The following is a 21743-nucleotide window of genomic DNA, read 5'->3' as shown; positions in this document are numbered from 1 at the left end:
TGTTGGGGCATGCCTGAGAGCCTCTTGTTTGAAACAGTTGGATTCTGGAAGGTAGGCATTTTTATTTGACGAACAGTCAATTATGTGCTTGTATTTTTGTTTGGTATTTTTTATTTAATTAATAGTCAGTGTGGGTTGGGAGCCTCTTTTTTTTCTATTTTATTCTAGTAATTTTAATGAACATTTACAGATATTTTGGATTTCCATTCATTCATTGTTGCACTTTTCTCCCTGCCTAGCCCTCCCCTCCTGCCCCCCTGTTTCCTGGTTTTGTAAATAAAAATTACCTCGAAGAAAGGCCATGTCCATTAGTTTATGCATTATTTGTATCTGCTTTCTTATTAGACATCACGATAGAGTAGTTGAGAGAGAAACCTAATGACCATTGTTTTTATGTGTCATTGAGTCACCTGTGACTCATAGTGACCCTAGATGTTAAGAGCACAATAGCTCTGAACCCTGCCCTATCCTAAGCCAGTCTCACTGTCTCCAACACACCTTCTCTCACTACCCCAATTACTGTGTCAATCCATCCCCTCCAAGGTCTTCCTCTCCTGCACTGTTCCTCCACCATTCCAACCATGATGTCCTTCTCCAAGGACTGGTCCTTCCTAGTCACAAGCCCAAAGTATGTGAGACAAAGCTTCAAAATCCTTGCTTTCAAAGGGCAGCTTGGTTTCACCCTCTCCAAGACAGACCTGTTTGTTCCTCTTAGCAGTCCATGGAACATTCAGTACTCTTCTTCAGCACCACAACTCAAAGGCATTGTCTTCTGTCATCTTTAGTCATTATCCAGCTCTCTGATGCATATATGACAAGTAATTGTGAAGACCATGGCCTGATCTACAGGGCTTAAAATATTTAATATCTCTCTCTGAGGAAGACTCACTCACTCCCGCTCCTGACTCACTGCTGTTTGCTCTCCCCGGGGAACAAGTTGGTCAGGAAGCCATGCTGCAGCCATGGCTTTTAAGGACACTGGAAAGATGCTCCTGGAACTGGGGTGGCCATTCACCAGATTAGGATTACCCTAACCAGCCACAATGTAAATCCCTGGAAAAGGTGTGTGCCTACTTGATCAGAGGCTCAAAGGAGAAGAAATTGAAGGTGAAGGGACTGGTTAAGATACCTACCAAGACTCTGAGAATCACTACAAGGAAGACTCCTTGTGGGAAAGGTTCCACGATGTGGGATCATTTCCAGATTAGGATCCACAAGCAACTCATCGACTTGCACTTCTGAGATTGTCAAGCAGATCACCTCCATCAGCATTGAGCCTTGAGTAGAGTTTGAAGTCACCATTGAAGATGCCTAAATCAACTATTTTAATAAATTGACTGTTGGTAAAAAATAAATAATTATAATATCTGTCCCTTTGCAGAAAAAGTTCAGCAATGTCCATCCTAGACCACAATAGTAAGCCTTCCAAATTTTACATTTTTATCTTTTCAACCAGTGGTACCCTGCTTGACTTATTGTGGAGATCTATTCAAATGACAATCTACTTTCTGTGCAATTCCAATTCTTACTTTCTTCCCCCCCCAAATTCTTACTTTCTTCAATGAAGCATATACTCAGTTTAGTTTCACATTTTCCTTTTAAAAAATTTAAATATTTAGTGTTCTTTTTGTGTTTGATTTGAGTGAAAGTTTACAAAGCAAATTGGTTTCTCATTCAACCATTCTTAAACATTTTGTTTTATAACATTAATTACAATACACCCAGTGTAACCATTCTTCCACTTTCTTCTTGTGATTCTTGTTTCTAGCCATCTCATCTCTGTATTCTAGCCCTTCCTGTCTCCTAAGCAATATCCCTGGACATAAGTCGCACTTTTGCTCTTATGTTGTTGCTATTCCAAGGAGGACGTGCTTCCCTGGTTTTCATATTTTGCTGTTGTTGTTAGGTGTCATTGAATCAACTCTCACTCAGAGTGACCTTATGTACAACAGATTACTATCTCATCCTGTGCCACACTTACAATCATCCCTGTGCTCAAGCCCACTGTTGGCAAACTGTGTCAATCCATGTCCTTAAAGATCTTCCTCTTTCTCTGACCCTCCACCTTGCTAACTATAATGTCCTTTCCCAAGGACTGACCCTTTTGAAAACATGCCCATAGTGTGTGAGATAAAGTCTCACCATCTTTGCCTCTGAGGAGCACCCTGAATGCATTTCTCAGATTTCTTTGCCCTTTTGACAGCCCATGCCATATTCAATATTCTTTGCTAACTCCATAATTCAAGAGCATTAATAATTCATTGGTCTCCATTATTCATTGTCCATCTTTCAGATGCATATAAAGCATTTAAAAGTACCATGGTGTAGGTGAGGTGTTGGAAGCTCTGCTGACATAGTCCACAGTGCGTTGTGCTGCTAACCAAAAGATGAATGGCTCTAGGAATCCACAAAGTGGCTCCAAAGGAGAAAGATGGACAGTCTTCTTCCATTGTACTTTACAGAAACCACAAGGGGAGGTTTTCAGAATCAATTCAACAGCAGTGAGTTTGAGTTTTGTGTCAGGTGTTATTTAGTGTTTAAAATGACCTCCTTGCTCTTCAGTACTTTAAAGGTCCTTGACAGCAAATTTCCCCAGTGCAATACCTATAATGTATTCTCGCAGCTGCTTTCATAAATGTTTTGCAAAGACTACTAAAATGATTGTTAATAACTTCAATCTTCTCTCCAGGTAACATGATGTTGTCTTTTGGTACAGTTGTAAGGTTTTTTTGTTTTCTTGATGGTGAGATACAATCCATACTGAAGGCTGGAGATCTTTTTATGCTTTTATATTTAAACACTTCAAAAAAAGAAGAAACAAATATGTCTTGGAGAGGATGCAGCTGGAATGCTCTTTGGAGGCAAGAACGATGAGGCTTCACCTCATATACTTTGGGCATGTTGCTAGGAAGGGCTAGCAAACCCTCAATAAGGTGGACTGCAATGGGCTTTTGTGTGTCAGGAAGTGTAAGGTTGGCACAGGATACAACAGGGATAGATCTTTTCTTCATGGGGTCGTGATGAGTCATACTCAAGCGGATAGCACCTAACAACAACAACAACAAATATCCCTTGTTGTGTTCCAATGATTGATTTTGGGTCCCTTTATAGTTCCATATGAGTACAATTAAGTATTTTTTTTTTACAATTAAGTATTCTAAGAGACTCATTGCTAGGCAGAATTTATTTTGATCTCCACAGTTGAATGACTTGTCATAGTAAACAAAACACAAGTAGACATTTCTGTTATTCTCTGCACCACTCAGTTAAGATCCATCTGATTGATGCCCCTTGTTCCACAGTCTCTTCTGACTCAAGGTTTAACTTCTAATAGTTGCTGTGTGGAAATAGTGCTTTAGGGAACAGTCATTAGGATAGGTTCTTCTTTGGTTGGCTTCATTTCATAGGCCTCATGTGAGGGCAGCAGCATCAGGAAATTTGGGCATCCCCCTTCTGCTTTGCTGCTTCACAAATCAAGTTGTTTGCTAGAATTTACCTTCTTCCCTCTATGTTGTCAGGTCCCATATGTGGGCAGATCATGGGATTTATTGTTGTTGTATGTGCCATCGAGTTGCCTGTGACCCTATGTACAGCAGCTCTGAACCCTGCCCTGTCCTGAGCCAGTCTCACTAATTCCAACGCACCAGCCCTCCTTGTCCCAGCTACTGTATCAGTCCATCTCATCCGGGGTCTTCCTCTCATGCACTGTCCCCCCACTCTTCCTGTCTGACATTATTTTACTTACCAGAATTCTGCTACTTGCTATTACTAGGTGCCACTGAGGAGTATGACACATAGCAATCCATGAACCACAGATTTGATTCCTGTCCTACGAGTGTCATCCTCATCACTCTGACATACTTGAGCCCTTTGCTGCAGTCACTATGTCAGACCATCACTGACCCTCCACCTTTTCAAGTATGATATGTGATACGAAGCTTTGCCATCCTTGCCTCCAAGGCACACTTCGGCTGAATGTTCTCTAAAACATATCTGTTCTTTGGGGAGTCAATAGGATATTCAGTACCTCTCTAACGCCATAGCTCAAGGGCATCATTTCTTCTTCTGTCATCTTTAATCATGGAACAACTCTCAGATGCATAGCAAGTGATTGAAAAGACCTTAATTGGCACATCTTAATCTTTAAGCTGAAATCATTGCTCCCCAGTACTTTGGAGAGATCCCAATGCAATACGTCTTTGATTTCTTGACTGCTGGTATCAGGAGTGTTGGTTGTGGATCCAAGTGAGATGAAATCATTGACAATTTCAGTCTTTTCTTCGTATATCATGATGTTGCCTGTTGGCCCAGTGGTGAGGATTTTTGTCTTCTTGATGCTGAGATGGAATCTATATTAAGGGCTATAGTTTTTGATCTTCTGCAGTAAGTGTTTCAAGTCCTGCTCACTCTCAGCAAACAAAATTGTGTCATCTACATAATACAGGTTGCTGATGAGTCTTCCTCTGATTGTGATGCCACATTCTTCTTCATAGAATCCAATTTCTAAAAAAAAAAAAAAAGAATCCAATTTCTCTAATGATTTGCTCAGCATACAGATTGGAAAGGTATGAAGAAAGGATGAAAGGATACAGCCCTGATATACTTCTTTCTTGATTTTAAACCATACTGTGTTCCCATGCTTGGTTTGGACAATAGCTTTTTGATCTGGATCTAGGTTTCACACCTCTCTTGCAGCTGGGATACAGCAGCGGCTCTGATAAAGACGTACAATTTCCTCTCGTGCAAATTACAACTTCAGAAAACCTGCTGAAAAGTCAGCTGTGTATGAGTTGGTTCCAGCTTGACCGCAAAGAGACAAAGCTGATGTGACTAATCTCCTTGTGGTTTTGCTGGTGAGGATAGCGCAAGACGAGGTAGCGTTTTTGCTTTGCTGGACCTAGAGGGTCACTATGAATAGCACCTAAAAACAATGAGAACAAATAATTAATGATAGTGAGTGGCTTTTCATGTTTTCCTCAGTCACTCTTTTTATTTTTTTTCTTGGTCATTATTTTTCCTTTTTATGTAAACTTTCTCATGTGTTTAATTAGAGGTTGAAGGAGGAGGAGTGAAATAAAAGCCCGTAAAAAGAGGAAAGAGTGCAGACAGGGGCAGTCTGCTTCTAACTTCTCCTCGTGATTGTTGACAGGACAAGAACCACGCCAGAAGCTCCCTGGGGCCTCACTAGAGGGCTTCTAATGTCGTGTCTTTTTCCCTACAGAGAAGGGCTGCCCCATCCACCGCCCCTGCTGGCTCAGCCCAACCTCCCCTTTGGGTACCCGGTTCATGGGGTGGAGGTGATGCCCCTGCACACAGTTCTCATTCCAGGTAAGTGCATTCCCACCCTGGGAGAACCCAGGCTGCTTTCTTATTCCTTCTTAGTCAGCTGTTTCCTTTCAGGGCTAATGGTGAGGGGTGGGGGAAGAAGAAAGAAGCCATTACTTCTGAGTATTGACACCACAAGGAGCTTGATGTGGTATCAGTGACTGCAGTGGTGTTACTAGTGCAGGTGGCGATTGTGGACTGCACTGGGTGATAGAGGAAGTGACACCTAACTCACTGTCTTTAAGAACTTTGCTTAATAGCAGAACTTTGTGTTTCAGCAGAAGTTTATTAATTTTTTTAATAATATTCCCATAGCGGCTAACAAAAAAAAATATTTTAAAAAAAACCACCCTCAAGTTTTGTGGATCAACATACCTACAAGGCTGAAACTCTAGGCTAATTTGCTTCTTGAAGTAAATGAATGTCAGACTCAGGTCAGAGTTGTGAATGTGACCCAATTACACTGATGTTTATTTGAATAATCGTATGGTTTCATCAGTATATGCTACAAACATTTGTTGTTTGGGTTGCTGCACATTGCTTTCATAGTCACTGACTTTGTCAAAACTTCTGGTGTTTGTGACAGAATCGTGGTAATTTGTATTTGTGAACCTATAGCAATAGGGAGCTTTGGTGGTAAGAGGGTACCCTGTAACCCCAAAGGCATGTTGTTTGAATCTTACCAGCGGTTTTGTGGAAGAAGGATGGGAAATCTCCTCCTGTAAAATTTATTGCCTCTGAAAACCTGCTGGAGCGTCAGCTCTGGGTTAATTCCCACGTGATGGTGTACAACAGCATAGTAACAGTGGAGTTTTTTAGAACAAAGTTATAATTAAAGAGAGGGAAATTTAGAAGGCTCCTGTTCTCAGTTACTAATAATGTTTGTAATTGGGAAAGTCAGCGGTCAGGGACCTCTCAAGAATATGGAAGAGCAATGATATCAGGCTGGAGACTAAGGTGCACCTGTTCCAGGCTATAGTCTTTGCAATTATGTGCTATGCATCGGAGAGTTGAAGAGTGACTAGGGATGATAGAAAGATAATTGATGCCTTTGAGCTGTGGTGCTGGAGAAGAGTGCTGAATATACCATGGACTGCTAGGAGAACAAACAGTTTTGTCCTAGAGAGGGTGAAGCCAGACCGATCCTTGGAGTCAAGGATTCTGAAGCTTCGTCTGACATACTTTGGGCATGTTGCAAGGAGGGACCGGTTCTTGGAGAGGGACATCATGTTTGGGAGTATGGAGGGATGGTGCAGGAGAGGAAGACCCTTGATCACAGATCAATTCTGTGATTAGGGTGGTGGGATGAGTGTGTCAGAGATGGTAAGTTTGGCACAGGATAGAGCAGGGTTTAGGGCTCTTGTACATAGGGTCACTATAAGTTGCAAGCAACTCAATGACACATAACAACAACAACAACAACTAGTCAAATGAAATAATGATTACCCATGGTGAACAGTGTTTGGTGGAGCTCCCCGATTAAACCAAGCTTGGAAGCAGGAGTGGCATCCACTTCCAAATTAGCTTGCCTCCAGAAACCCTATGAACTTGGAGAAATGATGAAAGTTATAGAAGTGTTCAGGTCTTTTGCTCATAAGGTCGCTATGAGTCATCTACAACTCGACAGCACTTAACAACAACCACAACTCAATGTAGATTTTATAAAACAATTTTGTTATATACTGTAGAGTCAGAACCAGCCCATAACTGATACTCCCGTGGGTTTTCAGAGCAGTAAATCACACAGGAGGAGATTGCCCATCTTTGTCCTGTAGAGCAACTGGCGGATTCGAACAATGTGCCTTTAGGTTGTCAATACTGATAATTCCTTACTACTAAGCCCCCAGAGCTCCCAATTTCATTGTTAATAGTCATATAATCAGACATATGGTATTTAAGCCATTTACAATAATATTTATCATATCATTCAGTGCTTAAAATGTGTAACAAACATTATTAAAGACTTAACAGGTGACATAGTCTGCAGGAGGGAATTGCATTGCTAACTCAAAGGTGGCATCTCTCTCACAATTTGAATCCACTGATGACACTGGAGGAGAATTACTGGCAATCTCCTCCTTATGTGATTAACAGCTTCTCAAAACCCATCGGAGGGTCAGCTGTGGGTCTATTCTAACTCAGTTGCAGTGGGAGTTTTGAGTTGAGAAGGATTAGATATGTTTGGTATGGGAGGAAATCCGTGAACAGAGGGTGATGAAACCAGGAGTTAACTTGCTGTGTAATACCAACTTTAGTGACCTCACTGATTGAAAAGCCTCATTGTTTCCTTACTGGGAAATCTGACCACTGGAACCACTGTAGGCTTCCAAGACAGCATAGAAGATGAAGTATGTATGCCTCGATGGTTAGGGCATAATTGACTTTTTTTGGTGTCACCAAGAAAAAACCCCAAAACCCAAGTGCAGGCTATCTCCAGGGATAGCATTCTAAAGAATTTCTGTGTCAGCTGAAATTCCCCTCCAAGTGGAGTTATAAACACCCCTATTTTTCAGTGTCTCTTCTTTCTCATATCAAAAGGTGACACAGTTAAGCACTTGGCAATGAACTGAGAGATTGGCAGTTCAAATCCACCCAGAAGAAAATCTACCCTCAAAGAAAGGCCTGAGTTAACACAGCCATGAAAAGCCTGCAGAGTGCAGTTCTAGTTTGAAACACACAGGATCAGAATCAACTTGTGTGCAACTGCTGGTTTCTCCCACCTCAGTTTCCCATAGCAAGAAGGAGAAGGTTACCAGTGGAGAGAACAGAGGTGAGATGCATATATCGCCACTCCAGAACCAAGAAATGCCTCAGCCAGCCAGCTCTTCTGCTGTGAGCTCAGCTTGAGGCAAGCAGTCCCATTACAGGCCCAGAAAAGATCCAAGAGAGTTGGGTGTTGGCAACACAGGGGGATCTGACCCTCCTTGTAGATTTAATTGAACTCTATCCAGGCTCAGCACCAGCAAGCAAGGAAGAAACCCATGCTGCACAAACCTGCACCGTAGATGGGGTGAAGATGAGCAGAGTGCCCGGAGAGAAGAGGATTTTCAATGCATAACCCTAGCTCCAGAGAAGGAAATGAAGGTGTCAGAGCTGTGGCAAGTCATCCCAGACAGGGAACAGATGATGGGCATGCAGGGCTGAGGCCTCAGCCCCTAAACTAAGTGAGCCTAGCTCTTGTCAGGTCTGCTTTGGGTACCCTTACCTCACATTTACAGCAATCCTGTGAGGTAAATAGTATTTTGCCATTTTGTCAGAAGAGTTTAATAAGCTATCTATAGGCCACAGTGTATGTGTATGTGTGTTTAAATCAGAAAGTTGTTTTGTACGTTTAGAGATTTTTTTTTAAGATAATGTCACATTTAATCTGCCAAATATACAGATTGAATTTGTAGAGCATGTTTGCCTGGGTAGAGATGTACTTTAAGTACATTTGGAAAGAGTTGCTTGTGTTTCCTAAATAGCCAGAGTTAAATAACTTATTGTTTTGGATAATCCATTCTTTATCTATTACTCCTCCCCTTCAGTAACGAATGAGTAAAGAATTAGCTCATAGAACTCATCTGAAGCTGAGGCTTGGAACCCGAGGTTTTAGGACCACTGGGGCTTGGGAAGGACCATGGAAGACCATCTGACAGAACTCTGGGAGAGGGAGTAATCAGCAAGCACTCTGGATAGGGAATGAATGGAGGATAAATAGGAATCAGCCAGGCATGTGAGAGGAACAAAGAACTGTAATAACATCCTTTCCCCCCACCTTTCCCTTGTATTTTCAGGTCTCAGGTTTGAAGGACGAGACGCCCCCTTCTATAAGGTAAAAGTCTCTTTCCTAGTCCTTCTTTATCATTAGCATATTGTCCTCTATTTGCTTACTCATGTTCCATCTTCCCAACTGTGGCTATTTTCTTTGCCTCCATCTAGATTTACTTTTATTAAACCTCAGGTGTGGGAAAGAGAGGTGCCAAGGGTGTGTATAGAGAGGTATCATTTTTCCAGACACAGAGATGGCTGGGTTTCTAAGAATGACTTCTAAGAATACACCAAAGAACTGGGTCAGCAGGTGGACTGCAGCCACCACTGTGGACTCTGGTGCCTCTGCCAGGGCTCATGCTAGCATGATGGTTGCTCTGTGCTCTGCTTTTCTTTTCCCACTTAATTTAGCTCCAAAACAATCTCTCGAGCTAGCATACTTTGTTGGTAGGAGGTAAACTACAGCCAGAACTCTAAACAAAAAGGGACAGGGAAATGTGGTTTTCCACTTCAGTATGTGAACGTGAGATTAGATGGATGATGGATGACCAAATCCTAAAAGCTACTCTATCTACCAAGTAGAGCAGAACAGAGTAGGGAAACACTGCATTGTTCAAAATCAGAAAGGGAGTTCATGAGGGATATGTCCTGTCTCCATACCTTTTCAATCAGTGTGCAGAACAGATCATTTGGGAGTCTGGGCTTTATAAGGAAGAATGCGGCATCAGGAGTGGAGGAACAACCTACGTTATGCAGATGCCACAACCCTGCTTGCTGAAACTGATGAGGACCTGAAGTGCTTCTGCAGAAGGTCAAGGACTGTAGTCTTCAATATGGATTGAAGCTCAATATCAAGAAGACAAAGATTTTCACCACTGGGCCAACTGGCAGCACCATGATGGATGAAGAAGAGATTGTGGTTGTTAATAATTTCAGCTTGCTTGTCTCCACAATCAACACTTTAGGCACCAGCAGTGGGGAAATCAAAAGGCGAATTGCACTAGGTAGATCTTCTGTCATGGACCTTTCCAGAGTACTGAGAAGCAATGATGTCAGTCTACAGACTAAGATGCACCTAATCCAGGCCATGGTCTTCACAATTACTTGCTGTGTATCAGAGAGTTGGATAACGTCTAAGGAGGATAGAAGAATTGATGCCTTTAAGTTCTAGTGCTGGAGAAGAGTATTGAACATATCATGGACCGCCAAGAAAACAAATAGGTCTGTCTTAGAGAGGATGAAACCAGGTTTCTCCTTGAAGGCTAGGATTTTGAAGCTCTGTCTCACATACTTTGTGCATGTGACCAGAAGGTATATCCTTGGAGGAGGACATGCTTAAAATGGTGGAGGGATAACATAGGAGAAGAGGACCCTGATGAGATAAATTAATACAGTAACGAGGGCAATGGGGGTAGGTGTGTCCAAGTCAGTGAGACTGGCTCAGGACAGGGAAGGCTTCAGAGCTATTGTACGTAGGGTCACTATGGGTCCCAAGCAACTTGATGGCAGGAAACAACAACAATCTACTAATTGCCTTCTTTGTCTCCACGACATTCCCCTCCCCATCATTACTTTCCCATTACTCTGTGTTATCTTTTTTATATAACTTATGTGTAGCTGAGTTACCTTGTGTGTGTCATTGGATGCTTATTACCTCCCTTCCCTCTTGCTAGACTATAGCCATAGCATTGGTGCTATAGCAGTTAGCGTTTCTTCTGCCTCCTCTTGAACACAAGGAGTTTACCTTGTGTTATTTTCCCAGGACTGATAGGGTGGTTCTCAGAAAATATCTTCTGACTGAATACATAAAAGGTTTTTAGCAGGAACAATATAATATAGTTTGCTTTTCAAGATGAGAAATGGGTTTTGCAGAAGATAAGCAAGAGGAAAAGATGGTAAGATTTGGTTGTTAAGTGATGACGAGTTAGTTTTGACTAATTGTGACCCCACCTATACACAACACATTGAAGCTTTTCCTGGTTCTGTGCCATCCTCACAGTCTTTGCTATGATTAAGCTCATTGCTGTATTCATTGTGTCAGTTTACCTCATCAAGGGCCTTTCTTTTTCACTGGCTCTCCATTATTCCAAGCATGATGCCTTTGGGATTGGCCCTTCTTGATAATATGCCTAAACTATATTAGATGTCTCATATGTTCCTCTAAGGAGTACTCTAGCTACACTTCTTCCAAGACAGATTTGTTTATTCTTTGGCCAGTCTATGGTATATTCAATATTCTTCACCAACTATTAAAAGGCATCACTTCTGTCTTTACTTATGGTCTAGTTTTCACAGACATATGAAGCAATTGAAAATATCATCATTTAAGCCATATAATCTTTAAGTTGGCAGTCTTGCTCTTTAGTGTTAGGTCTTTGCACTGGACATAAGGCCAAGGACTCAAAGAAGGAACCAGAGAAAGAAAGAAAGCAAGCTAAAGAATCTTTATTAAGGGGGTTCCAGGGTAGGACCCTTTGGTTTGGAGAGAGACAGACCAAGGGAAAACCATACCCTAAGGTGGATTAGGGCAGGTTTTATAGTAGGGGTCTTTAAGGAGGGAAAGAAGAGGTCCTCTATGGAGGGAAGGGAGAGGCACTCCATGGTAGTTTAGTCAGATGGGCAAGGCTGTTCGCTCCCTTTGTTGACATGTTGATATTCTTTGAATCGTCCTTCTCCCTTTGACCTTGGTCTAGGCCTGACATTCCAGTCTCTTTAGTGATAAAAAAAAGGCAACATGTTCTTTCTAGCTACTTCCTGCTGAACAGGACGAAGATCTGGGGCACAGAGGCTGGATTGGGATGGTCCAAGACCAGTAGCCAGGGGAAAATATGGATGTCGCAGAAGCTGGTTCAAGTTGGTAATTTCTTTTATCCTGTGAAGTAAGAATTCAAAAAGGCAGGGAGTGGTTAATGACAATATGAAGAGCTACTTAAAGCTTGGGATTTGAGTGAGGTGAAAAGCAGTCAGGGAAGCAACTAGTAACAATATCAAGAGATACTTAGGGCTTGGGATCTGAGTGAGGAAAAGAGTAGTGGGGCCCACCATTTGAGAGGTGTAGGTCTGCGCAGTGAGAGGAGCATGTTTGACCTGGGAGAGGTGGTGCTAATGGTGTTTACTTATGACCTTAACCACTGTGGGGGTAGTTAGGATGACTGTGTAAATTCTGTCTTAGTGTGGTTGAAGAGATATGAGTGCACACCGTTTGATGAGGACAGCATCTCCTGGGGCAACTCCAGCTCTCTGATCTAGACTTTCAGGCAAGGGTCTGGGTATGCAGCAGTCTGCATGTTCCTGGAGTGATTGTCTAAGGAGGGAAAGATAAGGAAGGTATGATGCTAAAAGAAGGGGCTCAATGGGTTGGTTATGGTTTAGCAGAAATGATCAGCTGTACATTAGCTCAAAGGGGCTCAGATATAAGGGCTAAGGAAATAGGAAGTAAGTTGCTGCTTTCCACACTCTGTTTCTAGAAACCACAGCATAGCATAATGGTAACTTTCAGAGGTCATACAAGAGCTGCTGTTACCAAACAGAGTATTGTCTGGATTAGGGATGGATTGGTCAGATAGGGAGGGAAGAGCCCATATCTTCAAGGATTTCAGGGCAGCCATGGTCATAAGTCCAAGTATCTGCTGGAAGTAAGGTGGCTGCATTGAGAGGTTAATATCAGGGTTCTCAAGAAAAAGTAGATGGAGCTCCTGTCTCCACCCAGGGGGAAGTAAAGATAGGAAGCGGTGCGAAAGCAGGTCTTGAAGTCTGTGGCTAGAGAAGACTTGCAGAGGGCTTTTTAGAGTGAGTTTAAGCACCTCTTTAGTGAGGAGAGCTGCTGCTGCTAGGGATCACAAACAGCGTTGTCAACCCTGGGTAGTGACATCGAGATGCTTAGAAAGGAATGCAATGGGGGTATAGGTGGGTCCAAGAGGCTGAGCTAAGATGTCAACAGCAATACCCTGTTCTTCATCAGTTATAGATAGAAAGGTTTAGATGGATTTGGCAATTCTGGGGTGAATCTAGGCTTCTTTGAGAGGTGGTTTTTGCCGTATCATAAAGGGGTTTGCTAAGTAAGGAAAAGTTGGGAATCTAGTGTCTAAGGAAATCAATAACGCTGAGAAAAGAGAGGATTTGATTAGCAGTTTTAGGTGGCTGGAGGCTTTCAATGACTTGGCTAGTGGTGGGGGTCAATTGAAAACCAAGACACATGACTGTAGGGAGAGACAGTTAGGCTTTGGAGGGGGATACCCTATATCCCTTGGAGGCTAAGAAGTTAAGAAGTTGCACAGTGTGAGTTTGTGAAAGTTGGTATGAGGGGCTACACAATAAAAGATCATCAATAAAAGATATTGCAAGGAACATGAGGGGATAAGAAAGTTAATGGAAAGTAGGTTGAGTAATAATGGGTTTTAAACTTTTTCAGTGTCATGCAGAAATAGGGGTTGGGGTCTAGCAGGAAAAGAGGAGTGGTCTTTCAGAGTAACAAGAACAGATTGGTGGTGAGAGGCTGCAGATGGAGTGGAAAGATCCCGTACAATGGGGTTGACAATGTCTGGTGATAGAGGTAGTGTAGAAAAGGGCTCAAAGGGAAGGAGTGCTAAAAGGGATAAAACTAAAAGCTGATCAGGTGGACTAGATTCTCTTGGCTCCCAGTGAAACATAGCACCAAGTTTAGACAGGAGATCTCTACCTAGCAATGGAGTTGGGCATGTAGGGATAATTAGAAAGGAATGGGTAAGTTCTTGTTCGTCGAAAGTAATGAGGAGGGGTTGAGTGGTAAAAGGCTTAGAAGGGAGGCCATCAATCCCCATTACTGAGACCTGGGAAGGGAAAACAGGACCCAAGAAGGGAAGGGAACACTGAGAACATAACTTTTGTGTCAATCAGAATGGAAACTAGCTTATCTGCTACCTGAAGGGTTACCCTGGCCTCGGCAAAGGTGATGGAGGTCGTTGAACCTGGGCGTCTTCAATCTTCAGCAGCCAGGCCTAACAGGTCGGCTGGGATAGGGACCGGGTTTGGTGGAGGGCCTACCCGACCACGGCCAGTCACTGAAGGGCAATTAGCCTTCCAATGGCCCTGTGTCCCACAGATATAGCAAGGTCATGTCGGAGGATGAGGTTAGGGCAGCAGTTAGCCCAGTTACCCTCTTTGCCACACATGAAGCATGCACCAGGAGGTAGTCATCTCCTTGAATGAGGAGGTGGTTTCTGATCACTCACTGCTGCTGCTGCTGCTACCGCCTTGTAGGGCAGCTATCAAGGGCTTGAGTCTGCAGATTCACCTTCTGTAGGGCATGATTCTCTTAATTAGCCTCTGCCTGTTCCTCTTGGGCATTAAAACTTTAAATGTCGTGTTACCAGATCTCGAATGGGTGTTTAGGGGCTGTCTTCAGCCTTTTTGAGTTTCTTTTTGATATTAGGGGCTGATTGAGTGATAAGATGAGTAGCTAGGATGATCTCCCATGCTGGGCAGGTGGAGTCTAAACAGGTATACTGAGTCAGGGTTTCAGTGAGACAGTTAAGGAAAGCAGCTGGGTTCTCGTGTTTAGCTTGGATAATCTCTCTGAGCTTATAAAAAGTGGCTGCTTTATGGGAGATGGCATTTAGGCTGGCTAAGAGACACTGAATCATACAGTCACACCTGGCTCAACCATTTCTTCCTGCTGCTGTATTAATTTGGTGTGTCCAATTTGGCTCCTGCTAGGGGATGGCTTGGGAGCCAACTGGCATGGAGCCATCTATTAAATGTACTCGGTCTGTGTGCTGCTGACCAGCAGTGAGAACATGCTCTTTTTCATCTGGCATCAGAGTAGAGGACAGTACAACATAAAGATCATGCCAGATGAGATCATAGGTCTGAGCTAGGTGCCTTACCTCTTTGATATAGGTTGTCAGGTCTTTGGAAAATGAGCCTAAACATTTTTCAATTGATAATTTTAAAATGTACAGAATGTATGAGCTTTAAACAAGTACTATATTAATCTTAAAACAAAAATGAAGAGATAAATTTGAAAATATTTCCCATTTCTGAACACTGTCTGAAAAATTTAAAGTGAGTAGAAATGCTTTAAGGAAGAAGGAAATAAAATTCTTAAACCTGTTTGGTAAAAGAAGGAGACAGAAGGGTGTGGTTGGAGAATGATTTATATTTTATAAGAATTGGTTGACTGAGTTTCAATAGAGATTAATGTGCTGGAATGGGATAGGGAATGGATTGGAAGGAGAGAAGGGAGGAGCATAGGAATTTGATCCCTTTATCTGTGATGTTTAGTCTGGATGCTAAAGGAGGCTAAGTGGGATTATTTACTGGGTGGTATCAGAAAAACGAGAGATGAAATTTTATCTTCAGGTTAGTGTTGGAAAAGGAAGGTGATGTTTTAGTTTCAGAAGATTCTTTTTAACTGGAAAGTTACTTAAACATTTTGGCTGCAGTTTTAGGCTGGTGTCTGGAAGAGACCAGCATATCACCCATGCAACATTTTGCAGTGTAAAAGAAATCTTTTTCCTATATTAATAAATCTACTACAATTGATGAAATATAAAACTTTTAAAATGTTTCATTATTTCTTTTCAAACTCATTATTTCCAGGTATTATAAACTAAATTAAATAAAATTAATTTCTCTTCAAGCCTTCTACAACTTACTATACACTTTCAAATTTAGCTTTCACTGTCTTTTATATTCTGGCACAAGGAGACATTCTACTTTAAAGCAAACCTACTCTCATTCTCCCTCTTAAACAAAACCACACAAAACTTGTTACCAGTTATTTTACTTTCCCTCTTGAATCTCATACTATGCTAAAACTTTCAAATTTCATTCTCAAGGTGGTTTTTGTTCAGTAGACTAGATATATACTAATTTATTTCACATGTGTTCACTACCCCAAAAATGCTACATTTTAATAAGTGCAATAATCTAAACTGGCTCAAAAATAGTATGGCTTGATTTCATTTGGTTAAGTTAATATGATTTAAAAATATAAATACATATATGTATACACACACACACACACACACACATAACTACACTTTTTAAATCATGGAAGAACAATACTTTTCAAAGTAAAGAGTAAAGAAATAAAAGCTACTTTATAATGTACTAAGAGAACCTGCACAGGTTGGTAGATTTTACAGAGAGAAAGGAGCAAAACTGAAAGAAAGCTTAGATGGGATTTCTGATCATCTTTGAGTCCATTGGCACAAATTGTCAAGATCTGGAAGGGTTTTAAAACGAAAAGTCCCTCAGACTACTGGGAATTGTTATCTAGCTGATATTGTGGAAATGCTTGGTTGCAATAAAAGATTAGTCTCTTGGGGTGGAGGTCCTCAGCTAGGCCCAAGTTTGAAAGATAGACATTTGACTACTCATGGTGTTCAGGTCTGTGGGTGAGGGCAGCCAAGATTACAGAGCATCCTTTGAAAGCCAGAAGCCTCAGATTCTGGGAAAGACTAAGAGATGGCATGGGCATCCCCTCTTCGCAATCAATAGCCTGGAAGTGCCTGGCACTTGGGTGGGTTCCTGATACAGGCCTGCACTTTTTGGAAATATTGGATATATGCACAGACAGGAGTCCAGTGTGGACAGATCAGAATCTCCAGGGAGTTCAAAATGGCTGGAGGGAAAATGCCTGGGGATTGTTTCTGAACAGTGCCTGGGGAATTTTATGAGCAAATGGGCCTTTCTGAAGGAGAAAAATCTTTTCTGAGTCAGAAAAGGAGTATGAGAGTGCAAAGGCAGAAGTCAGGAGAATAGGGGCAAAGTTTTCAATGGGAAGAGGCACCAGATAACGCCCAGCAAGGACTCTTGCAGAATAGAGGTAGCAGTAGACAGGAAGTGAACAGTACTGATATAAACACAAAATGGATGGAAATAGACAACAGAGGATTTCCCCCCTCAGTCCATGTAGTTGTCCTTCCAGCCATGCCCCTCATGGAGTAAAAGTGTGTCTTAGCAATAGGTTGGGGTCCCTAGAGGATCCCCCAAATCACCACTAAGCCATATGACAACACCACGGAACCACGGGTGAGGACCCAATCAAACTCCGTGGCTTCAGAGTAGCGTCAGCCGTGGAGCCTCTTCACAAGCACTCAAAGCATTCATTCCATCAGCAGGCATACACACAAAACAGGAGAAGAGAAAAACAGGACTGTTTCTGTTAGGTTACCGTTGGACGCCTTGACACCATACATGCTGGGTGGTTCAAGAGAGAGAGAGTGAGGGGCGCCACACTCGCCCCAAAAGAGGGCAGAGGCGCAACACACCTCGACTCCGCTCCTGGGTTTTGAACACCAAAATGTTAGGTCTTCGCTCTGGACATAAGGCCAAGAACTCAAGGAAGGGACCAGAGGAAGAAAGAGAGCTAAAAAAGCTTTATTAAGGGGGCTCCCAGGAGGGACCCTTTGTTCTGGAGAGAGAGAGACAGACCAGGGGAAAACCACACCCTAAAGTGGATTAGGGAAGATTTTATAGTAGGGGTCTTTAGGGAGGGAAGGGAGAGACATTCCATTGTGGTTTAGCCAAGTGGGTGGTCTTCTAGGGAGTGGAGGGAGGGATACTCCATGGTAGTTTAGTCAGATGGGCAATGTTCACTTCCTTTGTTGACATGTTGATATTCCTTTTTCAAAAAAGAAAATTTTTTAAAGAAAATTAATTTTAATGAACGTTTACAGAGATTTTGGATTTCCATTCATTCATTGTTGCATTTTTCTCCCTGCCCACCCCTCCCACCCAGTTCGCTCTTCTCTTTGAAAAGTAAAAGAAAATTCTTTTATTGGTATACAATCTCCCTCCCTCATTCAGTACACTCCACTATGCTTCCTTCATTCCGGACTCTTGTCATAACTGTAATACCCAATCATGTAGCACTTTTAAACTATTCGCTCCCTCATCTGTTTCAATGCAGTATATATAATTTATCCAATTTTTCTCAGTCTCACCCCAACCCTGCTGTCAGTCCCGTTCTACAACAGCAGCACTATGCAGTATTTGTCCTTTTGTGACTGAAATATTTCACTCAGCTTAATGTCCTCCAGGGTCACCCATTTTGAGTAATATTGCATGAGTTCCTTGTTTTTCAATGCTGCATAGTATTCCATTGTGTGAATATATCATAGCTTCTCTATCCATTCGTTTGTTGATGGGCACTTAGGTTGTTTCCAACTTTTTGCTATTGTGAACAAAGCCACAATAAGCAAGGGTGTGCATATATCTGTCTGGGTGGCTGGCAGTTATGGTTTCTTTAGTGTATATTCCCAGTAGTGGAATTGCTGGGTCAAATGGTATTTCTATTTGCAACTTGTTGAGAAAGCACCACACTGTCTTCCATAGTGGTTGCACCATTTTACACTCCCACCAACAGTGAATAAGGGTTCCAGTTTCTCCACAACCTCGCCAGCATTTGTTGTTTGCTACTCTGTTAAATTTTGCTATTCTTACTGGGGTGAGATGATATCTCATAGTCGTAATTTGATTTGCATCTCTCTAAGAGCTAGGGATTTTGAACATTTCTTCATGTATTTGTTGGCCATCTGAATATCTTCTTTGGTGAAGTGTCTGTTCATATCCTGTGCCCATTTTTCCATTGGGTTATTTACCTTTATCTTGTTATGGTGCTCAAGTATTTTATAAACTCTAGATATAAGTCCCTTATCTGGCAAGTCATTACCAAATATTTTTTTTTAATTTTTATTATTATTTTGTGTGTGTGTGTGTGTGTGTGTGTCTGTGTACCGTCAGATCAGATCTGACTGGTACAGGAGGAGATTGTCCCTCCTTTCCCGGCAGAACATCTGGTGGATTCGAACCATGTGTCTCTGGGATTGCAGTGCAGTTTCTTGCCACTCGGCCACCAGAGCTCCCCATTACCAAATATTTTTTCACAATCTGTGGCTTCCATTTTTACTCTGTTGGAGAAGTTTTTAGATGTGCGACATGTTGATATTCTTTGAATCCTTCCTTCTCCTTGGTCTGGGCCTGACATTTAGCACTTTAAATAATTATGTCCTTGACAGCAGCTTTCCTTGATGCAATATTTAATTTGATTTCTTTTTTCTTTTTGATATAAGTGCTTTTATTTTATATTGGTTTACTTACAAAGTTTGTATGTATTTTTTTCACACTGGATCTTTCACATTTCCTTTACCCATCTCTCCCTCCACCTAGGCAGTTTTGCGATCCTATGATTAACACGCCCTCATTTGGTTTAACTGCTGCTGGTTCCATGGGTGTTATTTGTGAAACTAGATTAAATTCTTGACATCTTCAGTCTTATCTCTATGTATCATGATGTTGACTATACATCCAGTTGTGAGGATTTTTGTTTTGATGTTGAAGTATAACACATACTGAAGACTTTGATTTTGTTCAACAAGTGCTTCAAGTCCTCTTCACTTTCTTTGCCCAAGATTATGTTGCATTGGAGGTACCAACAGTTTAAGAAGCCGGCACAGCTGACGCTTCTCATCCCACTTGTGTGCTCTGCCCCCTTTTGACCATCTTGGATATATGCCTTTTGTGAAGGTCAGTCATTTTCAGCCCTCCATTTACCTGTCTTTCTGCCTCACCCTTCCTAGGTGACCCTGACAGCCTCTCAGGGGACACTGAACACCCTGGCTGACACTCCAGACAGTGTGGTTCAAGGCAGAGGCCAGAAGCAACTGATTATTTCAACCAATAACCGGAAACATTTAAGTTTCATCCTCCAGCATGTGACTTATACCAGCACAGCATACCAGCACCACCGGGTAGACATAGGTAAGATCCTGTCCTTGGACTGCAAACTGCTTCTCATTGCCCTCAAGTCAGAAAGGATAGGACTCATAAGTCTCATAAGTGACCCTCCAGCAGGTTTTAGTTTTTTGGGCCTTATTTGCTGTCCACTCGTGGCCTCCAAGCAAGTTTTTAAGAGGCTGTAAATAGCATGGGAGGAGATTGTTCATCTTTTTCTTAAGCAGCCTTGGAGTTAGCACACAACTTCCTGAAGACTATACTACTTCTTGTTCTGAGTACCATCGAGTTAGAACTGGCTCATAGCTGATACTCCCGTGGGTTTTCAGAGGCTGTAAATCACGTGAAAGGAGATTGCCCATCTTTCTTCCATTAAGCAGCTACTGAATCTGAACTATACGCCTTTGGATTGACTCCTTACCTCTGGGAGGCAGAAAACACCAATGGGCCCTGTCAAAGTCTTCCTTCTCTAGGAAAGCTGGCCTGCATTTACAATTCTTCCCTTGCTCCTGTTTCTAGTCCCAGTTGTTCCACACAATCCTAAAGTCCCTGGGTGCTGCAAGCAAGGTGCTCTAATGGTGCAGTGCTTAAGCGTTCAACTGCTAACTGAAAGGTGGCCGCTCCAAGGGAGAAAGATGTGACAGTCTGCAACTGTAGCAATTACAGCCTTGGAGGCCCTGTTGAGCAGTTCTCTGTCCTGTACTGTCCTGTAGGGTTACTACAAGTTGGAATCGAGTTCAGAGGGTAGTGCAAACATATTAGCTATTAACTGAAAGGTTGATGGTTAAAGTCTGTTCACAAGTGCTCTGTTGCTGAAAAGTTATCCATTAAGAACCACACGGAACACAGTTCTGTCCTGACACACATGAGCTCACGGTGAGCTGGAATGGATTTGATGACAACTGGTTTTGTTCATTTTAGTTAGTGACAGTCAAAATTTAATCCAGATCTTCTGAAGCCAAGCTAGTACTCACTCCACTCCACCAGGTTCTTCTAGGAGAAGAAATAGGGATTAAGGAGGCATTTAGCAGGGCCACTCAGCAAATTAGGAGCCTGAATGAGATTGGAATCTAATTCATAAATCTCTGGGCTCCTCAATCTCGTTCCAGTCAGTATTTCCCTACCAAACCTTGACTCCTCCATCAAGTCAGCGTCCTGGGGCAGTCTGGAAGGTCATCCAGACTTGCTGGTGCCCACGCTCTCATCTCTTTTTCTTTTTTTCTTCCAGTGAGTTTGGAGTCTGAATCCTCAGTGGCCAAGTTTCCAGTGACTATCCGATACCCTATCATCCCGAAGTTATATGACCCAGGACCAGGTAAGACCCTTGTCTCTGGGGCTCCACAGTGAGACCTTGCAGAGCTATTGGTGAAAGTCTGAAAGAATCATCTCAGACATGGAAGAATCAATGAAAATAACAATCCTGATATGACTACTAAATTGATAAGCTATATTTTAACAGAAAAAAATTCTAAGACATTGTCCTCTAATATCACTTAAATATAATTTATATGATATATGATTTGTGCTTACTCAGAAAAAAAGATCACCAGTGAATGATAGCATTTTAATAAGTAATTATAATAAAAACCAATGGTACTTAAGCAGGAATAGATATTTATCAATGGCAGCAAATAGAAAATCCGGTAATAGACACAATACATGCTGGAGTTTCATTGAGGAATTAAGAATCACCTGGCATAAGACTGTAGGGTAATCCCAGCACTATTTATTTCATAATCCATCCTTCTCTTTCTCCCTGGCTTATTTTGCCACTTCTTTTTTTCTCTCCTTTCTTTTTTTTAATTATTCATTTCAATGAACACTAACAGAGATTTTGGATTTCCATTCATTCATTGTTGCACTTTTCTCCCCGCCCACCCACCCCCAGCCCCAGTTCGCTCTTCTTTAAAAGCAAAAGAAAAGCTCCATCATTATTTTGCCACTTCGAT

General features: G+C 42.0%; 1 protein-coding gene across 1 annotated transcript in view; it reads left to right on the top strand.

Moving 5' to 3' along the window:
- B4GALNT2 (beta-1,4-N-acetyl-galactosaminyl transferase 2) overlaps nucleotides 1-21743 on the top strand; it is a gene marked incomplete at its 5' end in the record, with an annotated part of 59142 nt that overhangs the window by 23780 nt on the left and 13619 nt on the right. Inside the window, 4 exons of the mRNA XM_006889324.1 lie at nucleotides 5222-5328; nucleotides 9102-9139; nucleotides 19641-19821; nucleotides 21023-21109. Of these exons, the coding sequence (XP_006889386.1) occupies nucleotides 5222-5328; nucleotides 9102-9139; nucleotides 19641-19821; nucleotides 21023-21109 (413 nt within the window). The remainder of the gene's footprint in view (nucleotides 1-5221; nucleotides 5329-9101; nucleotides 9140-19640; nucleotides 19822-21022; nucleotides 21110-21743) is intronic.

The sequence above is a fragment of the Elephantulus edwardii genome, unplaced genomic scaffold, assembly GCF_000299155.1.
Source record: "Elephantulus edwardii isolate Elephantulus edwardi_28Jun2011 unplaced genomic scaffold, EleEdw1.0 scaffold00077, whole genome shotgun sequence".
Taxonomy (NCBI): Eukaryota; Metazoa; Chordata; class Mammalia; order Macroscelidea; family Macroscelididae; genus Elephantulus; species Elephantulus edwardii.
The sequence above is the reverse complement of the archived record's forward strand: the minus strand, read 5'-3'. Positions and strand labels throughout refer to the sequence as shown.